The 27391-nt window shown below is 44.7% G+C and overlaps 1 protein-coding gene across 3 annotated transcripts; it reads left to right on the top strand.

Annotated features, from left to right (window-relative positions):
* The first annotated feature begins 207 nt into the window (after nucleotides 1-207).
* rbm27 (RNA binding motif protein 27) lies at nucleotides 208-26125 on the top strand. 3 transcript variants are annotated; one of them, XM_069669868.1, is made up of 21 exons: nucleotides 208-368; nucleotides 1749-1867; nucleotides 9663-9790; nucleotides 10051-10130; nucleotides 10481-10692; nucleotides 11139-11453; nucleotides 12552-12779; nucleotides 14272-14454; nucleotides 15173-15319; nucleotides 15560-15713; nucleotides 16412-16565; nucleotides 17003-17236; nucleotides 17341-17472; nucleotides 17738-17863; nucleotides 18036-18110; nucleotides 18431-18607; nucleotides 18798-18902; nucleotides 21316-21543; nucleotides 21626-21709; nucleotides 21855-21974; nucleotides 23208-26125. In XM_069669868.1, exons 1-21 carry the CDS (start codon nucleotides 310-312, stop codon nucleotides 23307-23309), a joined length of 3162 nt encoding a protein of 1053 aa, XP_069525969.1. In that variant the 5' UTR covers nucleotides 208-309; the 3' UTR covers nucleotides 23310-26125. The 3 variants fall into 3 exon arrangements, with proteins under 3 accessions (XP_069525969.1, XP_069525976.1, XP_069525960.1); XM_069669875.1 differs by having other exon boundaries at nucleotides 17338-17472; nucleotides 18804-18902; XM_069669859.1 differs by having other exon boundaries at nucleotides 17338-17472; nucleotides 23208-26124.
* Nucleotides 26126-27391: the final 1266 nt, after the last annotated feature.

The following is a 27391-nucleotide window of genomic DNA, read 5'->3' as shown; positions in this document are numbered from 1 at the left end:
ATTTGTGAAATAGAATCTTAAGTCATGTTGTTATAATGTGGTTAATTTAGCATCTTTTAATACACAACTACAGGGCCGCAGATATTAATTTAATGAATATCTGTTTTATTCTGACACTGTGGTTATATCGTACGTCGTCTGCCCTGCGTTACGACAGCTCCACTTGTGTTGCCATGCCGTAAAGCACTTTGTCCGACCTGCCAGTGAAGAGAGACAGAAGGCCTTAAAGCTTATAAATTTATAGACGATGAAAGTAGGGTTATCAAAACGCACTTTCATCCTATAGACAGTATTTTCGTCTTTCTCACGATGATCATAGAGAATGTTGAAGCCCTGAAGTCATGGCTGGCAAAACTCCTGGAGCCAATGTGAGTGTTGAATTGAGATGACATTTAGCTCGCATGCTACGTAGCTACGTTAGCTTGCTAGCCTGTGTGTTCAGCCTGGTATCAATGGGGGGCTTGCTAGAATATGATGGCAAATTCTTGCACGAGTTAGCTAACCACCATTGCCGCTAGCTGGCTTTTCATTGCAAAGTGGTATAGGAGGACTTTTCTTCAACCAATGCTACAGATATTTAAATTCTGCACTATGTTGTAAGGCTGTTGCACTGTAATTTTAAAGTAGGTACGTATTTTGCCCACTATAAAATGACTTTCTCACAGCTTTCTCACAAGCATCTAGCTGCAACAGATAGCCAAACTTGAATGCCGCTACTTGTGATTAAAGTGCTAAAGCTGTTGGTCTAAATATAGTGTTATTGTAGTGAGTTACAGACATGTGTTGCAGATAAATAAGTACTGTTTGCTCAGTGGGTTACTGGAGGTTACACACTATTTCTCCCTCTCTTTCTTACTTTTGTAAATTCATTGCTACTACTACTTTGTAATTAAAAGGACACCTATTTACCACCGAAAAGCACAAAGATACCTATGTGATATAATTATTTTTAAGAGCAGTTTATGTGCAGAGCAGTGGTTGGTGTTTTCAAACATGCACTGTTCAGGTGATGCAGTAGAAGTCACCTACTGTCTCACACATACAGGCATGCTCATTGCATGCAACATTTTTTCTACACCTGCAACTGCAACTTCACATCTGCAAACATTTTTTTGCAAATAGAATTACAGTTTTTAAATTATTGTTAAGACAGTAATTTCCGATTTGTAAAACATGTTTTCAGTTGCTAATTTCTGATTAGAGAGTCTGCCTGGTCAGTGTTTGTGTCTTCTATTGTTTAAGTTACTTTGACCCTATTGTTTTTTTCAGGTCAAAAAGAAGTGAAGGTATTTTTTAGAGGTTTTAGTTTCATCCACTGTGGTTAGTTTTGTTGTTCGGCTTACATTACCTCAGTTGCCAAGGTGCTTTCTTCTGGCTTTATTTGTTTGTAATATTAAGCTACAACCGGCTCAATGACAGCTCTTTAAGTCTAATTTGTTAGCATGGAAATGTTTTGTGAAATGCAACATATGTTGTCGGGAATTCTTTCTTTCATTATGTTTGTAAGTAAGGAAGCTTCTTCCTGAAGTTTTTTATAATGTTCTGCCCTGGTGATGATTATACTTAGGTTTTTTTGAATATCTCTGCATGCGTGTAGAGTTGAACACCATTGGGCAGCACAACTCAATGACTGATACAGTATAATGCATTGGTTTAATTATAAATATTTTAGTGTTTTCCCTGCTTTATCTCTCTCTTTCAACCAAGCTTACCGTTGTTGTATACTTGCTGTATGTTCTAACCTGCAGATGTGATGCTGACCCCTCTGCATTAGCCAACTATGTGGTGGCTCTTGTAAAGAAGGACAAACCGGAGAAAGAGCTGAAAGCCCTTTGTGCTGATCAGCTTGATGTCTTCCTACAAAAAGGTATTAACTTTATGTTAACTTTTTCTCCTAGTATCGGTGAATGCATTATGCAGTTTAGCTATTCTTGCTTTTAAACTGGTGAGTGAGCAAAAAAACACAACAATTAAAAGCATTTTTAAGATATCTTCCAGACCATCAGCTTAAGTTACACATTCAGAGATTCAATCAGCTTTTACGATTCTGCCATCTACTAGTTAAGGATCCTCAATATGGCCACCAGGGGGTCTGTTACATCATTTGGTGTGATCACCACACTGTACTTTAAACTACAGTTTAAAGTTAAGTCCCAAAACAGGTGCTTATTGTAGTTAATAATTCCTGACACTTTGATCTTGTCTAAGCAAAAACACAATCCAGTGCCACAAAATAAGTTACTATGTCTATAACCTCTGACAACTTCAAACCTCTGTTTTGGAAAAACTTGATAATAACTAAGACTGGTTTGCAACCTCTTTGAATTTTCTTAAAAATGTTTTTATGTGTTTTTGTTTTTTGTCTTGACGTCCTTTTTTTTTTTTTTTATCATGTTCCAATGTTATCAAGCAGCTTTTCCCTCTTTCGTGTCGGTGTTGTTTCTTTGGTTGTTAAGCATTGTGTGTTTAAAGACTATATATGTTTATTGCAGCCAGAAGCAGAGAAATTGTTGCTGTTGATAAGCTAACGGCACTGGTGAAGCTAATTTAACGCTAACTCTTGATAAAGCTGAAACATGATGACAGCAATGACGACAGGGGTGACGACAGGGGTGACGACAGGGATGACGACAGGGATGAAGACAGGGATGACGACAGGGATGACGACAGGGATGATGACAGGGATGATGACAGGGATGAAGACAGGGATGAAGACAGGGATGATGACAGGGGTGACGACAGGGATGACGACAGAGATGACGACAGAGATGAAGACAGGGGATGACGACAGGGATGAAGACAGGGGATGACGACAGGGATGAAGACAGGGAGGACGACAGGGAGGACGACAGGGAGGACGACAGGGAGGACGACAGGGAGGACGACAGGGATGACGACAGGGATGACGACAGAGATGACGACAGGGATGAAGACAGTGATGATGACAGATGATGATGACGACGGGGAGGACGACGGGGATGATAATGATAGGGATGATGACAGGGATGATGACAGAGATGAAGACAGAGATGACGACAGGGATGACGACAGGGATGATGACAGGGATGACGACAGAGATGACAACAGATGATGACGACAGATGATGATGATGACAGGGAGGACCACGGGGAGGACGACGGGGATGACGACAGTGATGATAATGATAGGGATGACGACAGGGATGTTGACAGGGATGACGACAGGGAGGACGACAGAGATGACGACAGGGATGACGACAGTGATGATGACAGGGAGGACGACAGGGATGTTGACAGGGATGACGACAGGGATGACGACAGGGATGACGACAGGGATGAAGACAGAGATGACGACAGGGATGACGACAGAGATGACGACAGGGGTGACGACAGGGATGAAGACAGGGATGAAGACAGAGATGACGACAGGGATGACGACAGGGATGACGACAGGGATGACGACAGGGATGAAGACAGATGATGAAGACAGTGATGATGACGACGGGGAGGACGACGGGGATGACGACGGGGATGATAATGATAGGGATGAAGACAGGGATGACGACAGAGATGACGACAGGGATGACGACAGAGATGACGACAGGGAGGACGACAGGGAGGACGACAGGGATGACGACAGGGATGACGACAGGGAGGACGACAGGGGTGACGACAGGGGTGACGACAGGGAGGACGACAGGGAGGACGACAGGGGGGACGACAGGGATGACGACAGGGATGACGACAGAGATGACGACAGGGAGGACGACAGGGATGACGACAGGGAGGACGACAGGGATGACGACAGCAATGACGACAGGGGTGACGACAGGGGTGACGACAGGGGTGACGACAGAGATGACGACAGAGATGACGACAGGGATGACGACAGAGATGACGACAGGGAGGACGACAGGGATGACGACAGCAATGACGACAGGGGTGACGACAGGGGTGACGACAGGGAGGACGACAGGGAGGACGACAGGGAGGACGACAGGGGTGAAGACAGGGATGAAGACAGGGATGACGACAGGGATGACGACAGGGATGACGACAGAGATGACGACAGAGATGACGACAGGGAGGACGACAGAGATGACGACAGGGAGGACGACAGGGAGGACGACAGGGAGGACGACAGGGAGGACGACAGCAATGACGACAGGGGTGACGACAGGGGTGACGACAGGGAGGACGACAGGGAGGACGACAGGGGTGACGACAGGGAGGACGACAGGGAGGACGACAGGGATGACGACAGGGATGACGACAGGGATGACGACAGAGATGACGACAGGGAGGACGACAGGGAGGACGACAGCAATGACGACAGGGGTGACGACAGGGGTGACGACAGGGAGGACGACAGGGAGGACGACAGGGGTGACGACAGGGAGGACGACAGGGAGGACGACAGGGAGGACGACAGAGATGACGACAGGGATGACGACAGGGAGGACGACAGCAATGACGACAGGGGTGACGACAGGGGTGACGACAGGGAGGACGACAGGGAGGACGACAGGGAGGACGACAGGGAGGACGACAGAGATGACGACAGGGATGACGACAGGGAGGACGACAGCAATGACGACAGGGGTGACGACAGGGGTGACGACAGGGAGGACGACAGGGAGGACGACAGGGAGGACGACAGGGATGAAGACAGGGAGGACGACAGGGGTGACGACAGGGAGGACGACAGGGAGGACGACAGGGATGAAGACAGGGAGGACGACAGCAATGACGACAGGGGTGACGACAGGGGTGACGACAAGGGTGACGACAGGGAGGACGACAGGGATGACGACAGGGATGACGACAGGGATGACGACAGGGAGGACGACAGCAATGACGACAGGGATAACAACACTGATGACGACAGGGGTGACGACAGGGGTGACGACAGGGGTGACGACAGGGAGGACGACAGAGGTGACGACAGGGATGAAGACAGTGATGATGACAGATGATGATGACGACGGGGAGGACGACGGGGATGATAATGATAGGGATGATGACAGGGATGACGACAGAGATGACGACAGATGATGACGACAGATGATGATGATGACAGGGAGGACCACGGGGAGGACGACGGGGATGACGACAGTGATGATAATGATAGGGATGACGACAGGGATGTTGACAGGGATGAAGACAGAGATGACGACAGGGATGACGACAGAGATGACGACAGGGATGACGACAGAGATGACGACAGGGATGACGACAGAGATGACGACAGGGAGGACGACACGGATGACGACAGCAATGACGACAGGGGTGACGACAGGGGTGACGACAGGGAGGACGACAGGGAGGACGACAGGGGTGACGACAGGGATGACGACAGGGATGACGACAGGGATGACGACAGGGATGACGACAGGGAGGACGACAGGGATGACGACAGGGAGGACGACAGAGATGACGACAGGGAGGACGACAGGGAGGACGACAGCAATGACGACAGGGGTGACGACAGGGGTGACGACAGGGAGGACGACAGGGAGGACGACAGGGGTGACGACAGGGAGGACGACAGGGATGACGACAGGGAGGACGACAGGGAGGACGACAGGGAGGACGACAGGGAGGACGACAGGGAGGACGACAGGGGTGACGACAGGGAGGACGACAGGGAGGACGACAGGGATGACGACAGTGATGATAATGATAGGGATGACGACAGGGATGTTGACAGGGATGAAGACAGAGATGACGACAGGGATGACGACAGAGATGACGACAGGGATGACGACAGAGATGACGACAGGGATGACGACAGAGATGACGACAGGGAGGACGACACGGATGACGACAGCAATGACGACAGGGGTGACGACAGGGGTGACGACAGGGAGGACGACAGGGAGGACGACAGGGGTGACGACAGGGATGACGACAGGGATGACGACAGGGATGACGACAGGGATGACGACAGGGAGGACGACAGGGATGACGACAGGGAGGACGACAGAGATGACGACAGGGAGGACGACAGGGAGGACGACAGCAATGACGACAGGGGTGACGACAGGGGTGACGACAGGGAGGACGACAGGGAGGACGACAGGGGTGACGACAGGGAGGACGACAGGGATGACGACAGGGATGACGACAGGGATGACGACAGGGAGGACGACAGGGAGGACGACAGGGAGGACGACAGGGAGGACGACAGGGGTGACGACAGGGAGGACGACAGGGAGGACGACAGGGATGAAGACAGGGAGGACGACAGCAATGACGACAGGGGTGACGACAGGGGTGACGACAGGGAGGACGACAGGGAGGACGACAGCAATGACGACAGGGGTGACGACAGGGGTGACGACAGGGATGACGACAGGGATGACGACAGGGATGACGACAGGGATGACGACAGGGAGGACGACAGGGATGACGACAGCAATGACGACAGGGGTGACGACAGGGGTGACGACAGGGGTGACGACAGGGAGGACGACAGGGATGACGACAGGGATGACGACAGGGATGACGACAGGGATGACGACAGGGATGAAGACGGATGACGACAGGGATGACGACAGGGATGACGACAGGGATGACGACAGGGATGACGACAGGGATGACGACAGAGATGACGACAGGGAGGACGACAGGGATGACGACAGGGATGACGACAGGGGTGACGACAGGGGTGACGACAGGGAGGACGACAGGGATGACGACAGCAATGACGACAGGGGTGACGACAGGGGTGACGACAGGGAGGACGACAGGGAGGACGACAGGGGTGACGACAGGGATGAAGACAGGGATGACGACAGGGATAACAACACTGATGACGACAGGGGTGACGACAGGGGTGACGACAGAGATGACGACAGGGAGGACGACAGGGGTGACGACAGGGGTGACGACAGGGGTGACGACAGAGATGACGACAGGGATGACAACAGAGATGACGAAAGGGGTGACGACAGGGGTGACGACAGGGATGACGACAGGGATGAAGACAGTGATGATGACAGATGATGATGACGACGGGGAGGACGACGGGGATGATAATGATAGGGATGATGACAGGGATGATGACAGAGATGAAGAGAGAGATGACGACAGGGATGACGACAGATGATGATGACAGATGATGATGACGACAGGGAGGACCACGGGGAGGACGACGGGGATGACGACAGTGATGATAATGACAGGGATGACGACAGGGATGTTGACAGGGATGAAGACAGAGATGACGACAGGGATGACGACAGGGATGAAGACAGGGATGACGACAGAGATGATGACAGGGAGGACGACAGCTATGACGACAGGGGTGACGACAGGGGTGACGACAGGGAGGACGACGGAGGACGACAGAGATGACGACAAGGAGGACGACAGGGAGGACGACAGGGAGGACGAAAGGGAGGACGACAGGGAGAACGACAGGGGTGACGACAGGGAGGACGAAACGGAGGACGACAGCGGTGACGACGGGTGACGACAGGGATGACGACAGGGATGACGACAGAGATGACGACAGGGATGACGACAGAGATGACGACAGAGATGACGAAAGGGATGACGACAGGGATGAAGACAGAGATGACGACAGGGATGACGACAGGGATGACGACAGGGATGAAGACAGAGATGACGACAGGGATGACGACAGAGATGACGACAGGGAGGACGACAGGGAGGACGACAGGGAGGACGACAGGGAGGACGACAGGGAGGACGACAGGGATGAAGACAGATGATGAAGACAGTGATGATGACGACGGGGATGACGACGGGGATGATAATGACAGGGGTGACGACAGGGAGGACGAAACGGAGGACGACAGCAGTGACGACAGGGGTGACGACAGGGATGACGACAGGGGTGACGACAGGGGTGACGACAGGGATGAAGACAGAGATGACGACAGAGATGACGACAGAGATGACGACAGGGATGAAGACAGAGATGACGACAGGGATGACGACAGAGATGACGACAGGGATGACGACAGGGATGACGACAGGGAGGACGACAGGGATGAAGACAGATGATGAAGACAGTGATGATGACGACGGGGATGACGATGGGGATGATAATGACAGGGGTGACGACAGGGAGGACGAAACGGAGGACGACAGCAGTGACGACAGGGGTGACGACAGGGGTGACGACAGGGATGACGACAGGGGTGACGACAGGGATGACGACAGGGAGGACGACAGGGATGAAGACAGATGATGAAGACAGTGATGATGACGACGGGGATGACGACGGGGATGATAATGACAGGGGTGACGACAGGGAGGACGAAACGGAGGACGACAGCAGTGACGACAGGGGTGACGACAGGGGTGACGACAGGGATGACGACAGGGGTGACGACAGGGATGAAGACAGAGATGACGACAGAGATGACGACAGAGATGACGACAGAGATGACGACAGGGATGACGACAGGGATGAAGACAGAGATGACGACAGGGATGACGACAGAGATGACGACAGGGATGACGACAGGGATGACGACAGGGAGGACGACAGGGATGAAGACAGATGATGAAGACAGTGATGATGACGACGGGGATGACGATGGGGATGATAATGACAGGGGTGACGACAGGGAGGACGAAACGGAGGACGACAGCAGTGACGACAGGGGTGACGACAGGGGTGACGACAGGGGTGACGACAGGGGTGACGACAGGGGTGACGACAGGGATGACGACAGGGATGAAGACAGATGATGAAGACAGTGATGATGACGACGGGGATGACGACAGGGATGATAATGACAGGGGTGACGACAGGGAGGACGAAACGGAGGACGACAGGGGTGACGACAGGGGTGACGACAGGGGTGACGACAGGGGTGACGACAGGGATGACGACAGTGATGACGACAGATGATGATGACAGATGATGATGACGACGGGGAGGACGACGGGGAGGACGACGGGGAGGACGACGGGGATGGCGACGGGGATGACGACGGGGATGATAATGATAGGGATGATGACAGGGATGATGACAGGGATGATGACAGGGATGATGAAAGTGATGATGACAGAGATGACGACAGAGATGATGACAGTGATGATTACACAGAATGGGGTCATTTGTCTCTGCATGATGTCTAGTTCAAAAGTTATGTAGATTTTAAATTTTCTTCAGAAATCCAAGCTGTAAAAATGGCTGCCAAACGGACCCTTGGGACAATATTTCGAGTTGGGAACATCAAAATTTGTTTACTAGACACCTTGAGGATTACAAAAAACTAAGTGAAAAAAATATATCCACGGGGTGCATGGGGATACACCCTATCTTCCAACTAGACTATTTCATTCAGCCTTTAACTTTAAATTTTCAGCAGGTAAAGGCTGAGAAAGAAATTCCTTGAGGAAGAAAGATATATAAGATAGAGGCTGACTGAAGTTGGATGTTTTGTGATGTATGCAGCTGTATCTATATCTGAGTCCAGCAACATCATATACTGCTATAAACTCTTAATTGGAAGACAATTCTGTCTGAAATTCTGAAATTCAGCTCAATACTGGAAACTTATAAGAACAATACAAATATTTTGTGTTGTGTGATTCAGGTAGAATGTCTGTACATTTAATGCCTGAGGGCAAATTTTCTTTTGAGGAAAGGATTTAAGGGAGAGATTAAATCTATTAACATGATTCATTTTGTCTTTGCAGAGACAGTAGGATTTGTCGATAAACTATTTGAATGTCTGACAACCAAGAACTACCTGGGAAATCCGCCTGCCAAGGAGGCTCCTAAAGAGGAGGTCAAACCACCTGCAGTCAAACCTGATGTTGTGGAGGTAAGCAGAGATAAATTTGGACTCCTGTCTGTATCATGATATATCACAACAAATGGTGATTCTAAAACTATATGGGAAATTCATCAAATCATTTGATAAATATCCCATTGTCTGTTATAGAACACTGCACTTTCTTATGTGGCTTAACTTGAAAATATTCTCTCCAGACCAAGACAATCTTTGTACTTCCATATGGCATTCTTTTAAAACAAACTCAAAATACAGTTTAAGTCAGTGAACTGTTGTTTTCCTCCCTAAAGGCTGAAACCCCAGAGGAGGAGAGAGAAAACAGGCGGAGGAGAAGTCCTCTGAGAAACCGCCCTGACTTCAACGAGGCCAGGTATGGCTTTGACTTCAGGGATCCATATCCTCTCAGTCTGAGGCCGATTCGGATATTATATTTACCTTAATTACCATCTCATGCTGTTGTTTCCTATACACGGGTCGTTGACTTCCTCTGACAAAAACCCATCATTTTGCATAGCCGAGATTTTTGCATATATTTGCATGGTTAGTTTGAAATCCCATGCGTCCTGCTTGTAAGCTAATGCCCTGGTGTTCAGAAGCCAGTCCCTTGCCTACAGCACACACAGTCAATAACAAATACCACAATACAATATCTGTAAGACGATCATTCGGACATCAAGATACCGGTTCAAATACATTTCCATCTTTCCTCTTTCGACCCAGGAACAGAGATGACCGGAGGCGAGACGAGCGCAAGCGCCGTGACTTTGATCGGCATGGGAAAAGCGGCAGCGACTCCCACCGAGAGCGGGAGCGCCACGAGCGTCGCAGAGGAAGCCCCCGCGGGAGGAGCTACAGCCGGAGCCGAAGCCGCAGCCGGAGCAGGAGCGGCAGTAGAGGAAAGAGCAGGGACAGGGAGCACAGAGGAGGCAGAGGTGAGAACGTTTTCTCCACCCCACCTCACCTTACACAACCAATGACAACAGCAGCACAGGGGACCAGACCCAGGAGTGTAGGAGTTCCTGAAGCTCCTGTCACAGTCGGAGTGTGTGTTAGTGATGAAGAGGTGCTGCTGAGTGGGCTCTAGATTTTTGAGAAGATATTGTAAGCAGTTGTGGATGTAGCCATTTGTATTATTTTCTGTTAGGATTGTTGCTGGAAGTTTTTAGCAATCAGGGACAATGTGGACAGCCTTGCAATCACATCAATGGGGATTCAACAACAGAAGCTGGAACTGGCCTTATTACGTGCAAGGTTAATCTTACAAGTCAAAGTGTTTGACAGGATGAGAGACGGAGCTGAAACTTAAAGGGTCTAACTTATTGCTGTGGTTCAATGCTTTAAGACTTATTCATGTTTTGTGTCTGCTCATCTTTCACAGACTTCAAGTCAAAGTTTGAGTTGGAGCGGAAGGACACCGACTGCTACAACTCTTCCACCACATCCGGCTCCCAGCTGCAGCAGCAGCACCCGTCGCCTCTCCTGCCCCTGCCCACACCTCCGCACCCCTTTTCATCCTCTTCATCCATAGGAGTTCCAGGAGCTGGAGGCGTTCCTATAGTGACGCCTGCTCACCTGCCCGATAGCACTACAGACAGCTGGTCAGGCTACTACGGCGCCCAGAGGCAAGACGGTGTCAACAAGCCGTTCAGCAACAAGGGTCCTTCACTCAAACAGCGGTGCAGGGATTATGATGGTAGGGACAGATTTCCTTTGATATTTACATTCTATCAACTCTTGTGCTGTATCTTCCCGTGTATACTATTTGTTTATGTACATTCTGTATAGTATATGATACGGTCATTTTAAAAGTTGCTCTGGAGATTGTCTTTAACTCTCTCATTATCGTCCCATGAGGGTCATTGATTGCCTTGTTTAGTCTCATCACTAATGACCACTGTTTAGCACTCCCTCTCCTCTCCAGAGACATGAGAGTTTAAACTTACTCACTGTCCCTGAGGCACGCTGCTTTATGTGACAGTGCTCAAACACAGCCACCAGGTACCCAGTTTTTTAATGAGACTGTAGGGAAAATGCGCACTCTGTGGGCTTTAGCTGCTTTGAACCTGGGAACCTTCATCTTGTTTATTTATCCTCACTTTTTGCTCATTTGTTCTTATTTTCCTTAAAGTCAGATTTTTGTGTTTATAGACATTATTGTGATGCGCCCGGCTTTTCTCACGCATGACATACCGCTGTCCATGTGTCCAAAAAGTTCCAGTTTGGTTTCATCAGTGCATAAAACTGTCTCCAACAACTCTGCAGTCTTATCCAAATTTCTCCTGGCATATTCTAGTGGACCTTTAATGTTCATCTTGGTCAAGAGTGGAGTGCGTATCGGAGTCCGGCCATTAAGTCCTTGTTAATTTAGAGTTGCCACTGAAGCACTTGTCCCGGCCTTCATCAGGTCGTCCTGTAGGCATTTTGCAGTAACACAGGGATTTTTCTTAGTTGTCCTGATTAAGTTGCGAAGGCCTCTTGGTGAAATGTTGGGCTTTCCCCCACAGCCGGGTAGGTTTGCAACTGTTCCATACATTTTAAACTTCCGTATAAAGCTCCTAATGGTGTCTCTTGGAATGTTATATTTTTTGGAAATCTTCCTGTCACCATTGCCCTTCAGGTGCAATGAATTTCCTCTCTCATTTTTTGTGAAAGCTGCTTTGTCTTACCCATGCTTGCAACTCAACTTGCACACCTTTTATACGTGGGGTTTATCTATGCAACACAGCTAAAGCAAATTAGGGATCATTATGGATTTCATGATTTTAAACATCTCTATCTCCTCCTCATACAGAAAAGGGATTTTGTGTCCGGGGTGACCTGTGTCCGTTTGACCACGGCAACGACCCTCTCATCGTGGATGATGTCAATCTACCAAACATGATTCCCTTCCCGCCCCCGCCTGTTATGCCCCCAGCCGGCCTGCCGATGCCCCCGATCACTGAGCCACCCCCACCCCTCAGGATGCCTTCAATGCCACCCTACGGCCAGCCACCTCCGCCGGGCGTATTCCCCATGACTGGTAAGTCGTTACACCAAACTGTTACAGTGCATAACAAGGCAAAGATTGTGAAAGCAATTGGTGGTATTTGAATTCTACAAACTACAGTGAAAATTTGCTTTTCTTCTCTAAAGCTCTTGGTTTACACCATGGTAGACTTTTTCTTTATCTAAATTACTTGCTCACTAATTAATTTCTCATAGTTGATATTTTCTGTTATACTTGATAAACACATTTCCTCTCACATAGTGTGATTTCTAAGTGACTGCCATTTTTTCTGTCTTCCACCAACAGTTAGCTTTAGGATGGGGGATATGTGCTTGGTTATATTTTATATATCCTGTGAGTGTTGTTTAGTTAATCTGACTCTGTGGCCTTTCTTCAACTAGTCTACTGAAGCAAATTCGGAGGCATCTCTCAAACAGTTTTATTTTTGTAAACACTTTATCACATTGGTTGGTTTTATGACCCTTGAAATTATATTTGCTGTAAACTGTATTTATAGAGACTACATTAAACACTCAGTGGCAGCTCTAGTGGCAGAAAAATGCCTTTCATGAGACCTCTGCTTCTTGCATACCATTCTGCCTCTCACATCCACAGTTACAGGGCAGCATGTGTTTACATTTCTTGATTATGACTGGTTTGTGGGATTGAAGCATGTTCACTCTTGTCTGTTAAATTGAGGGGAAAAAATGAGTGGAATTTTCTCATCAAATACCTGCTTTATGTCTAAGACATGATTTCGGACTTGTTCCAGATTAATATAGAAAAGAAAAAGGACAATTCAAATGTTTCTTTTTGTTCAATACATTTAGAAGTGAGCTGATATGGGATTTCCACTGGCAGCTTTGGTCAAAATTCCTAATTGTTGTATTTAATTTACTTGCCTGCAGACTGATAATACTATTTGTTTCCTTGTTTATTTTATTGCTGCATACGTGTGAGCTAATGAGCAAACTGATATTTTACCCTAATATGCAATATGCATTTTTTACATGGATGATTATGATTTAATTTCTGCAATCTTATTGTGGCTGATCAAACTGTAACTTTGCTATAACCGGGTCTTTATAAGGGTTTTGATTTAAAGTTTTTGTCTGATTTTCAGACACACAATATATTGTTTATGTAAACAGGGTGGCTGTGGGTCCTTGACAAGTCTTAAAATGTCTTAAATGTACACTACCAGTCAAAAGTTTGGACACACTTACCCATTCACTTGTATGAGAAAATGTGTCAAACTTTTGACTGGTAGTTTACATTTACTGATAAAAAGTATTTGTCTTAAGCTATTTGTCAGCGTGAGAATTTTGGGAGGCAATCTAATGCAGTTCTTCAACTTTACAGTAAAGTTAAGAATTTCATTCGACATTATCACTTCATGTCATGTCAATAGTCAAATTGAAGCTACCTGTGTACCATGAAATAGGTTATAGTAGTTCAAACCAAAGCCTCACTGTCATACCTGTCATATACCTGAGACATCAGCTTGGGCTTGTGTCTCCCTCAGGACCCCCACTGATAGCAACCAGTGGGATTGACACCCCCAACCACCAATCGGCAATTACTTCCTCACCTCCTATTGGACCACCTGGTGTGGGGCTGCCGCCTACTCTTCCTCCTCCTCCTCCTCCACCTCCTCCCTCCTCGTCCTCATCTGTGTCTCTTCGTCCCCAATATGTGCAGTCTGAATGTAAGCAGAGATGCTTTTCCTGTTTAGATTGGGACAGTTTGTTTGGAGGATGTATAGCTGTGGGTCTCAATCTGATAGTCCATTTTATTGAGATTTCTTCTCCTCGTAATTTATGCTCTGAGTTTTCTTTTATGTTCATCAATTATAGTAGATTAGACTGTGTAAAGTTAAAGTTGACTTATAATTATAAGTTTCTTTTGTTTCTGTTTTCTGTCCTTATAAGTTTGTGTGTGATGCTGGAGTGCATGTACTTTGTGATGCAGTTCTTCAGATTGCAGTAACAGTGGTTGACCAGAGGGTAGCACTGTTCATTAACCTAAGAAGATACAAAATAGCTATGAGCAATAAACATTTCCTCTGCTACATCTTATTGTGCTGAGAGCTTTTCCCCATAATGCAGCTTATGAATAATTATACATTTATAGTAAAAGCTGAGTTTGCTCCAAATGGAGTTGTTCTATTTTAATTACAAACTCTGGATTTTGGCCTTAATTCAACCCAGTTAGCAAAGATTACAACTGTCACGAAAGGTCCCATTTTGTCCCATTTTGCCTTGATGTTACAGTAAACTGTGGACTTACTATTAAGCACTGAAGGGCTGCTTGGTTTCCTTGTGTAATTTCATTTTATCTTTGTGTAATTTTATGTGTTTAGGTAATGCTTCATATTCCCTCTAACCCTGTGTATGTTTATATGCATCTTCATCCCTGTATATTAGACAACTATGATCCAGAGGGCTATAACCCTGAATCCCCAGGCCTGACTGTTGCAGGTCGGAACCCGTACCGGCAGTTCATTCCCCGGGTGCAGAGTCAGCGCTCCAACCTCATCGGCCTCACCTCCAGCGAAGGACAAGGCTCCAGAGGTAGCATGAATTGGCCTTCTTAGTCCTCACACTCTTCCTCAAACCTATCCTGGGAAATTTGAATGATTGACTGATGTTATATAATTGAAAAAGTGTGAATGTTTGTGTAATCAAAGACTAGTCTAGGATCCAAACATACCTCCTGTGTAACCTGATAGCTTTTTGGTGGATATAGTGATATGCATAACCTCTCAGTGTTTATAATGTTTCTCTGTGTTTTTGTCTGTGTCGGTCTTCCAGCTGCCAACATAGTGATCCAGACAGAGCCTGCCACTGCAGCCAGCACGCCTGGAAATAACACGTCCCGTTTCAACGCGGAGCAGGACAGCAGGAAGCGAACCATGGGACCCAGCACAGCTGAGGGACCTGTAGTTAAAAAACCCTGGATGGAGAAGTAAGGATTCAAAGACACGCACATTAAAAAAAGTTTTGAATAAGATGCTCAACTTTGAAAGGTAGAGTGCCTTTTAAGAAACTTGGTAAGCTGTTGTGTCCTCACTTGCCATGACCAAAACGCAAAACAAAGAAAGGACATTTGAGGTCCTTCAGCAGAGACAGAAGAAGTAACTGATTATTTTATTTGGAAATGATTATGAAGCTTTGAAATTTGCACTACTTCCTTTACTCCTTTGGATATGTTATCAATGCCTTAATGGCGCGGGTAACTCTGAGTTCTTCAAAACTTAATACCTTGTCGTAAATGGTTTTTATCAAGCAAATTGGTGCCTCCCCCATTTCTAAATACAGCTGAGGGAGTCTTGTTTCAAGCCAAGGTTACTCGTAGGTCAGGAGGTGTTCTTTTGTCTTAGTTGCGGTGGGCAGGTGCACAGAGTTGCAGAGGCTCGTCTTGTAATCCATCTTGAGTGCTGAGCAGGTTGACGTGTGGTTCCTTTTTCCGAAGTATAACTGTCCTATGGCTCGTAGGCACTTCCGTATGAAGGCAGAAACTCGAACCTCAGATCATCAATCTGGGTTCAATTTCACTGCCTTTTTACAGTTGGTTATCTCGGAGAGGGGTTCTGCTATTTACAACCGTTTCTCTTTAAAACACATGCTATCGCAAACGACCTCACAGTCTTCTTCTCCTTTTAGGCCTGGCTTTAACAACCAACATAAGAGCAGCTTTCCCAAGAGGTACCACTATGTGAACACCAAGCTGGAGGTGCGCAAGATCCCACGTGAGCTCAACAACATCACCAAGCTGAATGAGCACTTCAGCAAGTTTGGAACCATCGTCAATATCCAGGTACGTTGGCCAGATTAGTTGTAGTATTGCATTACTGAGAATAAGAACTTTGATTTGTCAAAAAGTCTAGCTAAAGTAATTTTACTTTGGCATGATTTAAGGCACATTACAGACAAACAGCAGGATTCACTCCAGCTGTTGGACAAATTTGAGAGGACAAAATTCTATGTATGGCTAACATACGCCTATAAATGTACTTGTAAAATAATAAGTAGGCTTTTCAAGTAAAACTAATTCTATGTTACCTCATGTGGTCATGCTTGAGTACAATAATGTAATTTATCTGATCAAAATGTGCCTCGGATAATGCCCAGAACACGGCTTTTAATTCAGTTAAATAAAGGGGAAATGGTTAAATATTCGGCTCTGAGTTCATGAGTTTAGAATTTGTTTCACCATATACACCTACTTACATGCACCCTGTACCCTCAATGCAGGTGGTGTTTGGTGGAGACCCCGAGGCAGCATTGATCCAGTACACAAAGAATGAAGAGGCCAGACGGGCCATATCAAGCACTGAGGCGGTCCTCAACAACCGCTTCATTCGTGTGTACTGGCACCGTGAGCCGGGCACCAACGCCACAGGGCCTCAGCTGCAGGAGCAGAGCTCAGGGAGCCAGGTGCCCGCGTCAACGCCCGGCCAGGGGCCGCAGCACGGCAACATGCATAAGGTCAGTGGAAAAGAGTTGACTGTTGTGTTTTTTTTATGACTTTACACTTATTTTAAACCCTTAATTAGGGTTAATTTTTTTTCTTCATATACTTCTCACAGCAGGGAATAAAGCAGCACAATCCAGCCGCATACGTGTTGAACAAGACTCTGCCCAAGCATCGCCTGTCAGCCGGGGCGGGAACGACAGCTACAACCAAACTGGACGGCCTGAACCCAAACACAGACACTATCACTGTAAGTTTCACTTCATATATTCATCACATTTATGCACGTCCCATATCAGATAACACCCTATGAAGACGGTTTTTAATCAGATCTGGGGGGCGGGAGGATGTGCCTATAACAGCAGCTTGTGACAATGCTAACATGCTAGTGTTTCCTATGTTACCTTTAGCTTTTGGCACAAAATAATGCATTATTGTGAACGTCTATTGCAGCTGTCTACAAGCTCTTTCTGATTGCCTAAATGCATCATTCTCTCTCTCTCTGTGGCACTTAGGTGGCGCCTGCACTGACGAACACCCAGAAGGGCCCCTACTCATCCACAGCCCTGAAGTCATCCTCCAAGAGTCTTGGGAAAACAGGAAAAGCACTAGAAGCACAGGAAGTCCTCAAGAAGAAACAGGCATGTTGCTTAATTTTTTAATACTTATTTTGACTGGTACCAGAATAGCAATGCTCGAATTTGCCGTTTGTTTCCCCCAGGGACCACCAGAAACAGGCGACGACCACCAACCGTAATAGTTTGTTTTTCAATTTCAGTGTATCTATTTTATTTATTGCTTTTGTTCAATTAGGAGGCGTTAAAACTCCAGCAGGACATGAGAAAGAAGAAGCAAGAGATGTTAAAGACACAGATTGAGTGTCAGAAGGTAAGACTGGCCTTAAAACCACATCCCATGTATCTGTCTGTTTTTATTATTACACATTATCTCCTCCTGAGGAGAATAGTGCATCTCTCTGTGAACATGTCTCTCTCAGAAGTCTCTCCGTTGGGTCCAAGAAATGTGATCATATTCTGCCTCTTTTAGCTTCACTAAGTGCTTCTCTACATATTCTCTCTTTCTCTCACTCTATCTTTTATGCATGTAAAACATGATGTTTCACGACGTTGCAAAAATGCTCTATAGATTATATTATTGCTGATATACTCCTCATCCTTCTCTATAACTGCTTGCCCAACTTTTTCCAGGCCTTGATAAACCGCCTGGAGAAGAACCGAGGGATGAAACCCGAGGAGAGGGCCAACGTCATGAAGACCCTGAAGGAGCTGACGGAGAAGATTGCACAGCTGCAGAACGAGATGAACCCGGCCTCCCAGGCCCCCAGCGCCAAACCCAACCACAGCCAGCCCAAGACCAAGATTGATGTGAGTTTTGTCCCTTTTGGCTTCACACAGAAACGCCTCAGCCAAGTGCTTTACTCCATTTGAACAGTAAATAATGTTCATGTATAAAATGTGTCTATTTTCAGCCTTATTTGTCATTTGTAGGTCTGTTCACGACTTTTGTGTGTTTGGTGAACAACAGGTTTTCTCATTTAACTTTGCATTTGACCAGGCACAGAAGGAATTGCTGGATGCTGAGCTGGACTTTCACAAGAAGATGAGCTCTGGAGAGGATACCACAGACCTCAAGAGAAAACTGGGACAGCTACAGGTGGAGGTAATACATACACACACACACACACACACACACACACACACGGTACTTATCACAGATCAACAGTCTGAAAACAAACAGGTCTATGAAGACACAACGCACACATTGATATGGACGGTGTCAGCATTTTAATTATCAGTTCTTCTGAATTTGAGGATGTGACACCAGGAAATACAGAGGAAGTCGACAGATAAGATAACAGTCGCATCACTCAGCACTTCCTGTAGGTATTGATAGAGAAAACAAGAAAGTGACATGCACAAACAAATCACTTTAAGAGAATCAAAAGCTTGCTCAAAAGCGTCAGTGAAAAGGTAGAAACAAATAGGATTAGAGCTTAGTGTAAATGACTGCCGTTACAGTCAATGAAGCAGAATAAAAAAAAAATAGAAACTGTTTATTTATTTTCCTCTCTGAGGTTTAGATAAAATTCATTCTAGGAAGGTAGCTGTTAGGAATGTGTCTCACTCAGATGTGTGGCAGAGAGACTTGGTGAATTATAGAGTCATTACCTTTAGAATATGTGTGTTACTGCTTTAAGCACTGATGCTAATAGGCATGTAAAGGAAAGACTTAATTATCATATAATAGACATTGTTGTAACAGTGAAGGGGCCTCCATAGACTTAGATGCATTATATAATTCATAATTACTCATAAACTGTATATAATATTTTAATGGGCTTTTGAATAGTTAGGCAGTGTGTAATGCTGAGTATTTGAAAGATGAATGGAGGTAGTATTGTATAAATGGCTGGGATACAAATACAATCCATATCTATTAACTAATATTTAAAAGTTATTAAAGGGGACACATTTTTGCTGTGCAGTCAATTGAATTATTCTAATGTGGTTTTGAATCACATTGGTAAAGTTTGTTTCGCGATAAAAATTGTATGCATATTTTAATTTAATTGTTTTTCGGGAGCCTCTCCTTCCTCCTGAAACGAACAAGTAATTTTACCATTCAAAGGGGTGAGCACATAGCTCCTCCCCCTCATGTGTGCAATCCCACGTGGGGGAGCAACGGCACCGCACTGTCGCTCCAAAGTTGTAGAAAACATGGCTGCTCTAGGCTCGGTTATTCGGCCTTATGTGTACCGGCCAGATCGCCAGGAGGTATCAGAGTGGTAAGCTGAAATCTTGACTTCACTACAAGCTAGTGCAAGAAGGCAGCCTGAGGTGAATGACGGTGAATGACGACTGGCCCCTTTAAGTGGAGAAAATATCACTGTTATCAAGAACAACAGTCATGATTCACAACTACATTTCACAGAATTTATGACTAAATTGTTTTTGGTGGCAGTGAAATAGGAGATGGAAATCAAGTTTCTTTCTTGAAGAAAACTGTTGAATTACACGGGTATCAACATATGTTTGCCCTTTATTGGCCATTTGTGACTCATTACCAAAGAACAACAGTAAGAACTATGCAAATATTAACCTTCACACAGCTTTCAGTGTCTTGTTTTCCACACTCATTATAATATTATTAGAGAGTTGGGTATCTGGAACTACAGTATGTATGCATCTTAAAACAGTAAAGAATTACATTCTTTTTGGTGTAACATTAGTTTCCCATCTCTAAACTACCAGCACACAAACGCAGACAAGGTCAGCTCTGTCACAAGATCAGCCTTACAAGAACACAGCTTTTGTTAGCGACACCCTGCCTGGCATGTTTTTTCCCCCTCTACCCCTGTGGATCCTGAATTATCTAGTTATTAAAAATGCATACTCCAACCCCCCCCACCCCCCTCCACCATCCATCCAAAGCTGGCCCTCCTTCTGCACATTAAACTGCAGCCACTTAAGCAAGCCCAGAGGAACCGCCGCTAACGAAGCCAAATCAGACACTGGTCCTACGCTGATGGAGCCGCGTCTCATTAAAGTTTGAGCTGCCGGTCCTTGTAAGAAAATCGCGGGATGACAATTAGAGGGAGAAGTGAGGGAGCGACAAATGGAAGAGAGAGTGGTTGTGAGGTGGTGGAGCGGTTAGGAAGCGAGGGGTTGTCACTTTAAAAATGGAGGAGTGACAACTAATGGTGAAAGGCAGAGAGTGACTGAATATTTAAGCTCTAAGGATGAGGAGAATGTGTTATATTCTGCTTCTGCTGCTTTATTGTGGTTTTCCATCAACTTGTTTGCTGTTTAAATTAAGATTTGATTTCAACATTATGCATGATTTATATTTTTAGTTTTTGCAGACACCTGATAGATAAACACACATGCATGTTTGTTTTCCATCTCAAAGCAGCAAAGCATCAAGGCGCACAATCTGTTTTCCACATCTGTTCCTCATGATTTTTTTAACACAGCCATGTGGGTCCCATATCTTCTTCTCTGCGTGTATTGAAAAAAAGCAGCAGCCTGTCAGCTATTTATACCGTTGAACCTCCCGATGTGTCCTCCTCCAGGCGACTCGGTTGGGACTGATCCGGCCTCCAGGCGGTCGAGGTCGGGGTCGAGGGAAGATGCCGCTCGAGCCCGGTTCAATGCACGTTGGCCGAGGCAGAGGCCGCAGCCGGGACATGATGGGTCGCGGCGGCTCCGTGAACCGCATGGTGGTCGACCACAGGCCCAGAGCTCTGGCTATTTTGGGTGTCACTCAGGAGGAGAAGGAAGAGCTGATGCCGCACTTTCTGGTGACGACTGTTACTTTTTAGTTTTCTTTCATTTAACATTCAAGAGTCACACTCATAACACACTTTTGTTTTTTTCTCCTAGAAATTTGGTGAGATCGAGGATATTCGTGACCAAGACGCCAACTGTGTCATCATGACCTTTAAGACAAGAAGTGAAGCCGAGAATGTAAGTCAAATGACTTTAAATCAGATCACTTTCTTGATCATCTAAAATTCTTGAAATGGTACAATATTAATAAAAATGTTCCTGGTACAAAATCTTTGAAAGCTGTAATTGCAACATGCAGTTGTCCTTCTCGTTTGTTTTCCAGGCAGCTAACCAGGGAGCAAAGTTCAAAGGTCGTGTCCTGCAGATTTCATGGTACAAGCCCAAGACACCTTCTGTTACAACAGAGCCAGAGGAGGAAGAGGCTAAAGATGAGGACAACACGGTATGACGCATCAGACAACATCTTTTTAATGTTCATGAGTAAGCCACGCCCAACCAAAAAACCAGGAGGTCCATGTACAGTGCAACTTCTAAATTCTAAGTGGGGCAACTTTTTCAAGTTTTAGTTATATTCACAGATTTTACTTTTACATTTCTTTCCGCGCTTCTAAATTTTTCACAACAGCTCCCAATGGAAAATCAGGGCAGGCCTCTCAGTACTAAGAGCATCCGAGCCCTTTGAGTAAAACTGCATTACTGTCAGGTGAAATCCTCATACTGTAATGTCATGTTTTGAGTTTAATTTTGGAGGTTTGTGTGCAAGTAGGCTTTATGACCTAACAGCCGATCCCAGCTCTTAAAGCTGCTCCACTCAGAGATGCTCCAAACCATTCTCATTTCAATCCAGTCCTTGTTTAAATGATAAACCTTTTATTTATATTCTTCCAGACACTCCCTGTAGCCTTTACACTTGTTTCCATTTTTTTCTGGAAAATTACTAACATTCACGTAAGGACAACTTAAAGGGCCAGTTCACCGATTTTCAACCTCAGTCCTATCATGCTATTATGGGGAGCTAATGCCATTATGGTAGGAAAAAAATGCAATTTGGCTCTGTGTCTCTCTCCACTTCTCCAACGGGCCCTGGAAAACCTCCACCAGACTACGAAAAACGCTTCATCTGGCGGAGGCCAGGGAGCTTGCTAAACTACACTTCCTCAATGTAGGATGCCCGCCTCTGATGTCATGTCTCGTTCAAAATTGCCAGGTTTGAAATGTAGACTGCAGCCCAGAAGATTTTTTTTATGGTATGTTGCTGTCCAATTTGTACAGCTCTGAGCCATTGCCTGCAACGACAGTAGTATTTCACTCCAGCGTTCCTTTCAGAGGGAGGGGCGCAATGCACACTGGGTGTTGTAGGATTGTAGAATGGGCGAGACCACAAGCTGTTTGTACAACTTTCTCCACAGCTATGGCTCCAATGTCAAATATTATTGCTTGTATCGATTACAGAGAACACCAGCTTTGACTGACAGTGGCTTTTTCCAGGGGAGAATTTCTCCTTTAATATTATCTGCAAATGGTAGAAAGTCAGAAGGTTCGTCTGGCACGTAAATTTAATCCAAACATCTTTTGGGCCTCACACTGCAACAAATACACCCGGCTGATTCTGTTTGACAGTGTACTGGTTGTTGTACAATTTGGTTCAAAGTTTTTTTCGTTTACGTTGAAACAGAAGGAAGCTAGCTCTTACTTGCCTGGTGAGGAGGAGGAAGAGGAGGAGGAGGAGGACGACGATGAAGACGACGAGTACGAGAGCCGGTCCTGGAGACGATGAAGGCGTTGTGATGCTCCCCAGCTGAAACAGTCGTTATTTTTCCACACGTGCAGATAACATCAACACAACTGAACTCACATCTTTTTTTTGTCACTTTCCAGTATTTTCAAACGAAGTAATTTTAGACTCTAATCAAAGTAAACGCATCTTTACTTTATTGTACATGAAAAGATGTTTTGAGGGCCGACAGTTTTTGTATCCCTCGACTAAACAATTATTTAAAACATCTCACTTTTGCTGAGAAGGATAAATGTTAAGTTGTTCTTATAGATAGAAAAACCTATGTAAGTTTCAGTGTGCTTACCAGATGATAAATATCAGTAATGCACAACATTTGTGTCTACTGTGAATAGGTATTTTTATACATACTGTATTTAAGCTCTTTTCTCACCAGTTTTTGGAAATCTTGTCCTCAGTTAAGGGACAGCCATTCCTTCACCTAAAGAACGTTCTCTGTTGCTACCAGAGAGATATTTTATTTATTTTTCCACTGCATAAATGCACTGTGCAGAACCTTATCGGCACAGTACGGTGTGGTTTTCCATTTCACAGTTTGTTTTCATATGGGTCATCCCAAAATGTTAAATGATCCAAATATTTTTGACAGTGGCTTCTCTGTCCTGGCATGAATACATGCTAGTTTCTGCATGTTGTGTTCCTGAATACGCAGGGCCACCCTGATACTGTACCCTGAACACAAAAGAGCCAGTGCAGGTACAGAAGGATACCAGTGCAATAGAAAAATCCAAACTATGTTTACAAATGGACATGTCCATGCACGTCACATACAGTCTTGTAGTAAATCTTCAAATTTTCCCCGCTTGTATTTTGTTGGTCACTAAATGTCCAGTGCCACTCTGCGTGAATATAAACACCTTCACAGGCGTTCTACATTTTCTAAGAGTGTGTAACATTTTTTCACTTGTGTCATTCTGTCTCCTGGTTGTCCGAAGGGCCTGACAGGACAAGGATCAGATCAATCCATTTCAGAAATGTGAGATCTAAAGACAGAGTTTGAATGTAATACTGAACAAGTTGATTTTAATATATATATAAATATAATTTCTTTGCCTTACACAATCAGCGGATGGCTGAATTTTTACAAGATTTGTGATTTACTTTTGTAAATTTTGTAAATGATTGAAAGAGAAATTACTGTTGTGTTTTTTTGATTTGTTTTCATAAGTTTCTTTCTCTGTCATTTTAAACTAATGGCAAGGTTATGTCAGGTAGGAAAGGTCAAGCAAGAGTGTTTAGCGTCTCTGCTTATCCACAAGAGTTTGGCTTTTTTTTTTATAAACCAGTCCGCACAGTTATTTCACTTAATTTGTCATTGAAGTAGCACATTTCTTTAAAGAAACTCTCCGGCGATATTATTTGTGCATTAGTGCAGCTTTACCTGCATCTGAATACTGTCAGACAGGACTCTTATAATGTGCGCCTTTTTTGACTAAAGGTTTTTTTTTTTTCTGCCTTCTTTACATTTACTGTATTTTAGAATCCTCAGGGTGGGAGGAATGGAATTCATCAAGGTTCACATGGACATGTTCTCAATGCAGTAAAATACATAGAGGACATTTTTTTATTATTTTGTTTCTTCCATGAAACCAATAACTCTGTTTACATGCAGCTTAATGAAGTGTTGTTTGATGTATGCTTATCATAACTCAACTAAACTGATCATATCTGGTAACAAGCTACACAAGCATGCATTCAGAAATCTGCATGTATATATACATGGAGGTTTCTGCCTGCATGTGAGTACAGTCACTAACAGAGAATTTGCAACATTCTCCAACAAAGGACGCAGAACTGTTTGAAACCCTTTACGTGATTTCCTCCCACCTTCAATATTAGTAGCGCTCTTGTTTGGATAGCATATCTCACTGTGGACTGATGGCTCAGAAGACCCCCTGCCAGTGACCTCATTCTCCCATTAAAACCTTTAAATTCATGTTTTGGTCTCCACCATCACAGTCAGTCAGGATTACGGATAAGGTGTGCTGTGGAAAGCATAAACTTTTCCCCCTGACACTTACAACAATATAATTTGCTCATGTGATACATGTTTTTTAATGAGGTCACTGACAGTTTTAAAGGACAAACCCAAACTGGCAGTGTTCTTGCTTGTGTAAGTAAGGATTCAGGGAAGGTCTCTCTCCCACTTTTTGTACTATCTTCTGTATGCTACTATCACACAATGGTGTAAAAAAAAAAAATGTAAAATGTTTATTGAATAATAGTTTTGGATTTGTTACTGTTTATATTTGCAGGATGTGGATGTATTTTCTTCATGTATTTTGTTTGTAAAAAATGGATTTCTAATTTACTAGCATGTTTGCTTTTGCCAATAAAGATGGAGGAATGGGGTGCTTGAAAAACATCAGAGGAAAAAAAAAAAAAAAAAGAAGTGGAAAAAACACTATTTCAATTGGATCTTGGAGAGAAAAAGAAAAAAAAAGAACATTTTGAGTTAAAGAAAGAAAATTGACCAAGTAAGAAGTCAACATTGGCAAGGGAAAAAAATGCGAGCAAAAGCATTCCAGAAAGTATAACCTGAAACTCTTGTGTGGTCTCCTTCATTTGCATGTTGTCTAGCTACATCCTCTATCATCTCATACATTGTCACTGGTGTTGCTGAATAGTTTTGTAAGTTTATGTATTGAATAAAAATAACTAATTTGGGGACCGCTGTTTTAGCATAGTTGGGCTCCCAATATACAGTGCATCCGAAAAGTATTCACAGCACTTCACTTTTTCCACATTTTGTTATGTTGCAGCCTTATTCCAAAATGGAATAAATTCATTTTCCCCCCTCAAAATTCTACACACAATACCCCATTATGACAATATGAAAAAAGTTTTTTAGAAATGTTAGCAAATTTATTAAAAATGGAAGAACTAAGAAACTATTCACAGCCTTTGCCATGAAGCTCAAAATTGAGCTCAGGTGCATCCTGTTTCCGCTGATCATCCTTGAGATGTTCCTACAGCTTAATTGAGTCCACCTGTGGTAAATTCAGTTAATTGGACATAATTTGGAAAGGCACACACCTGTCTATATAAGGTCCAGCACTTGACAGTGCATGTCAGAGCACAAACCAAGCATGAAGTCAAAGGAATTGTCTGTAGACCTACAGAAAAATTGTCTTCAGCTGTTCTATACTTTAAAGGCAAAAGCCCAAGAAAAAAGGTTTTAAAAAGTATTTTTAAATCTCTGTTAGGTTGTGCTAGTATAAAAAAATAACCACCAAGTCTCTTAGGGTTTGCTAGTATACAAAAATAACCACAAGTATCTTAGGGTGTGCTAATATACAAAAATAACCACCGAGTCTCTTAGGGTGTGCAATATACAAAAATAACCACCGAGTCTCTTAGGGTGTGCTAGTATAAAAAATTAACCACCGAGTCTCTTAGGGTTTGCTAGTATACAAAAATAACCACAAGTATCTTAGGGTGTGCTAATATACAAAAATAACCACCGAGTCTCTTAGGGTGTGCAATATACAAAAATAACCACCGAGTCTCTTAGGGTGTGCTAGTATAAAAAATTAACCACCGAGTCTCTTAGGGTTTGCTAGTATACAAAAATAACCACAAGTATCTTAGGGTGTGCTAATATACAAAAATAACCACCAAGTCTCTTACGGTGTGCTAATATACAAAAATAACCACAGAGTCTCTCAGGGTGTGCTAAAATACAAAAATAACCACGAGTCTCTTAGGGTGTGCTAGTATACAAAAATAACCACAGAGTCTCTCAGGGTGTGCTAATATACAAAAATAACCACCGAGTCTCTCATGGTGTGCTAATATACAAAAATAACCACCGAGTCTCTCATGGTGTGCTAATATACAAAAATAATCCTGTTCCATTCGTTATTTTCGTAAAATAGGACATCTGGGAGCGCATTATTACATTTATACAATGCCTTCTTACCACAAACAGAAAACACCAATTTGTAATTAATTGTTTAAAATGTGTGGCTAGATGCAGTGTACCAGAGGAAGAGTATGACCGGGGGGGAAAGGGGGGCTAAGATACAGGGCCCTCATGTTCTGGAGGGCACAGACAATATAAT

This window comes from Semicossyphus pulcher, unplaced genomic scaffold (genome assembly GCF_022749685.1).
Source record: "Semicossyphus pulcher isolate SPU_LCO1_2020_fin unplaced genomic scaffold, fSemPul1.0.p SCAF_10, whole genome shotgun sequence".
In the NCBI taxonomy this organism is placed as follows: domain Eukaryota; kingdom Metazoa; phylum Chordata; class Actinopteri; order Labriformes; family Labridae; genus Semicossyphus; species Semicossyphus pulcher.
This window is presented reverse-complemented; position numbering and strand designations above follow the sequence as displayed.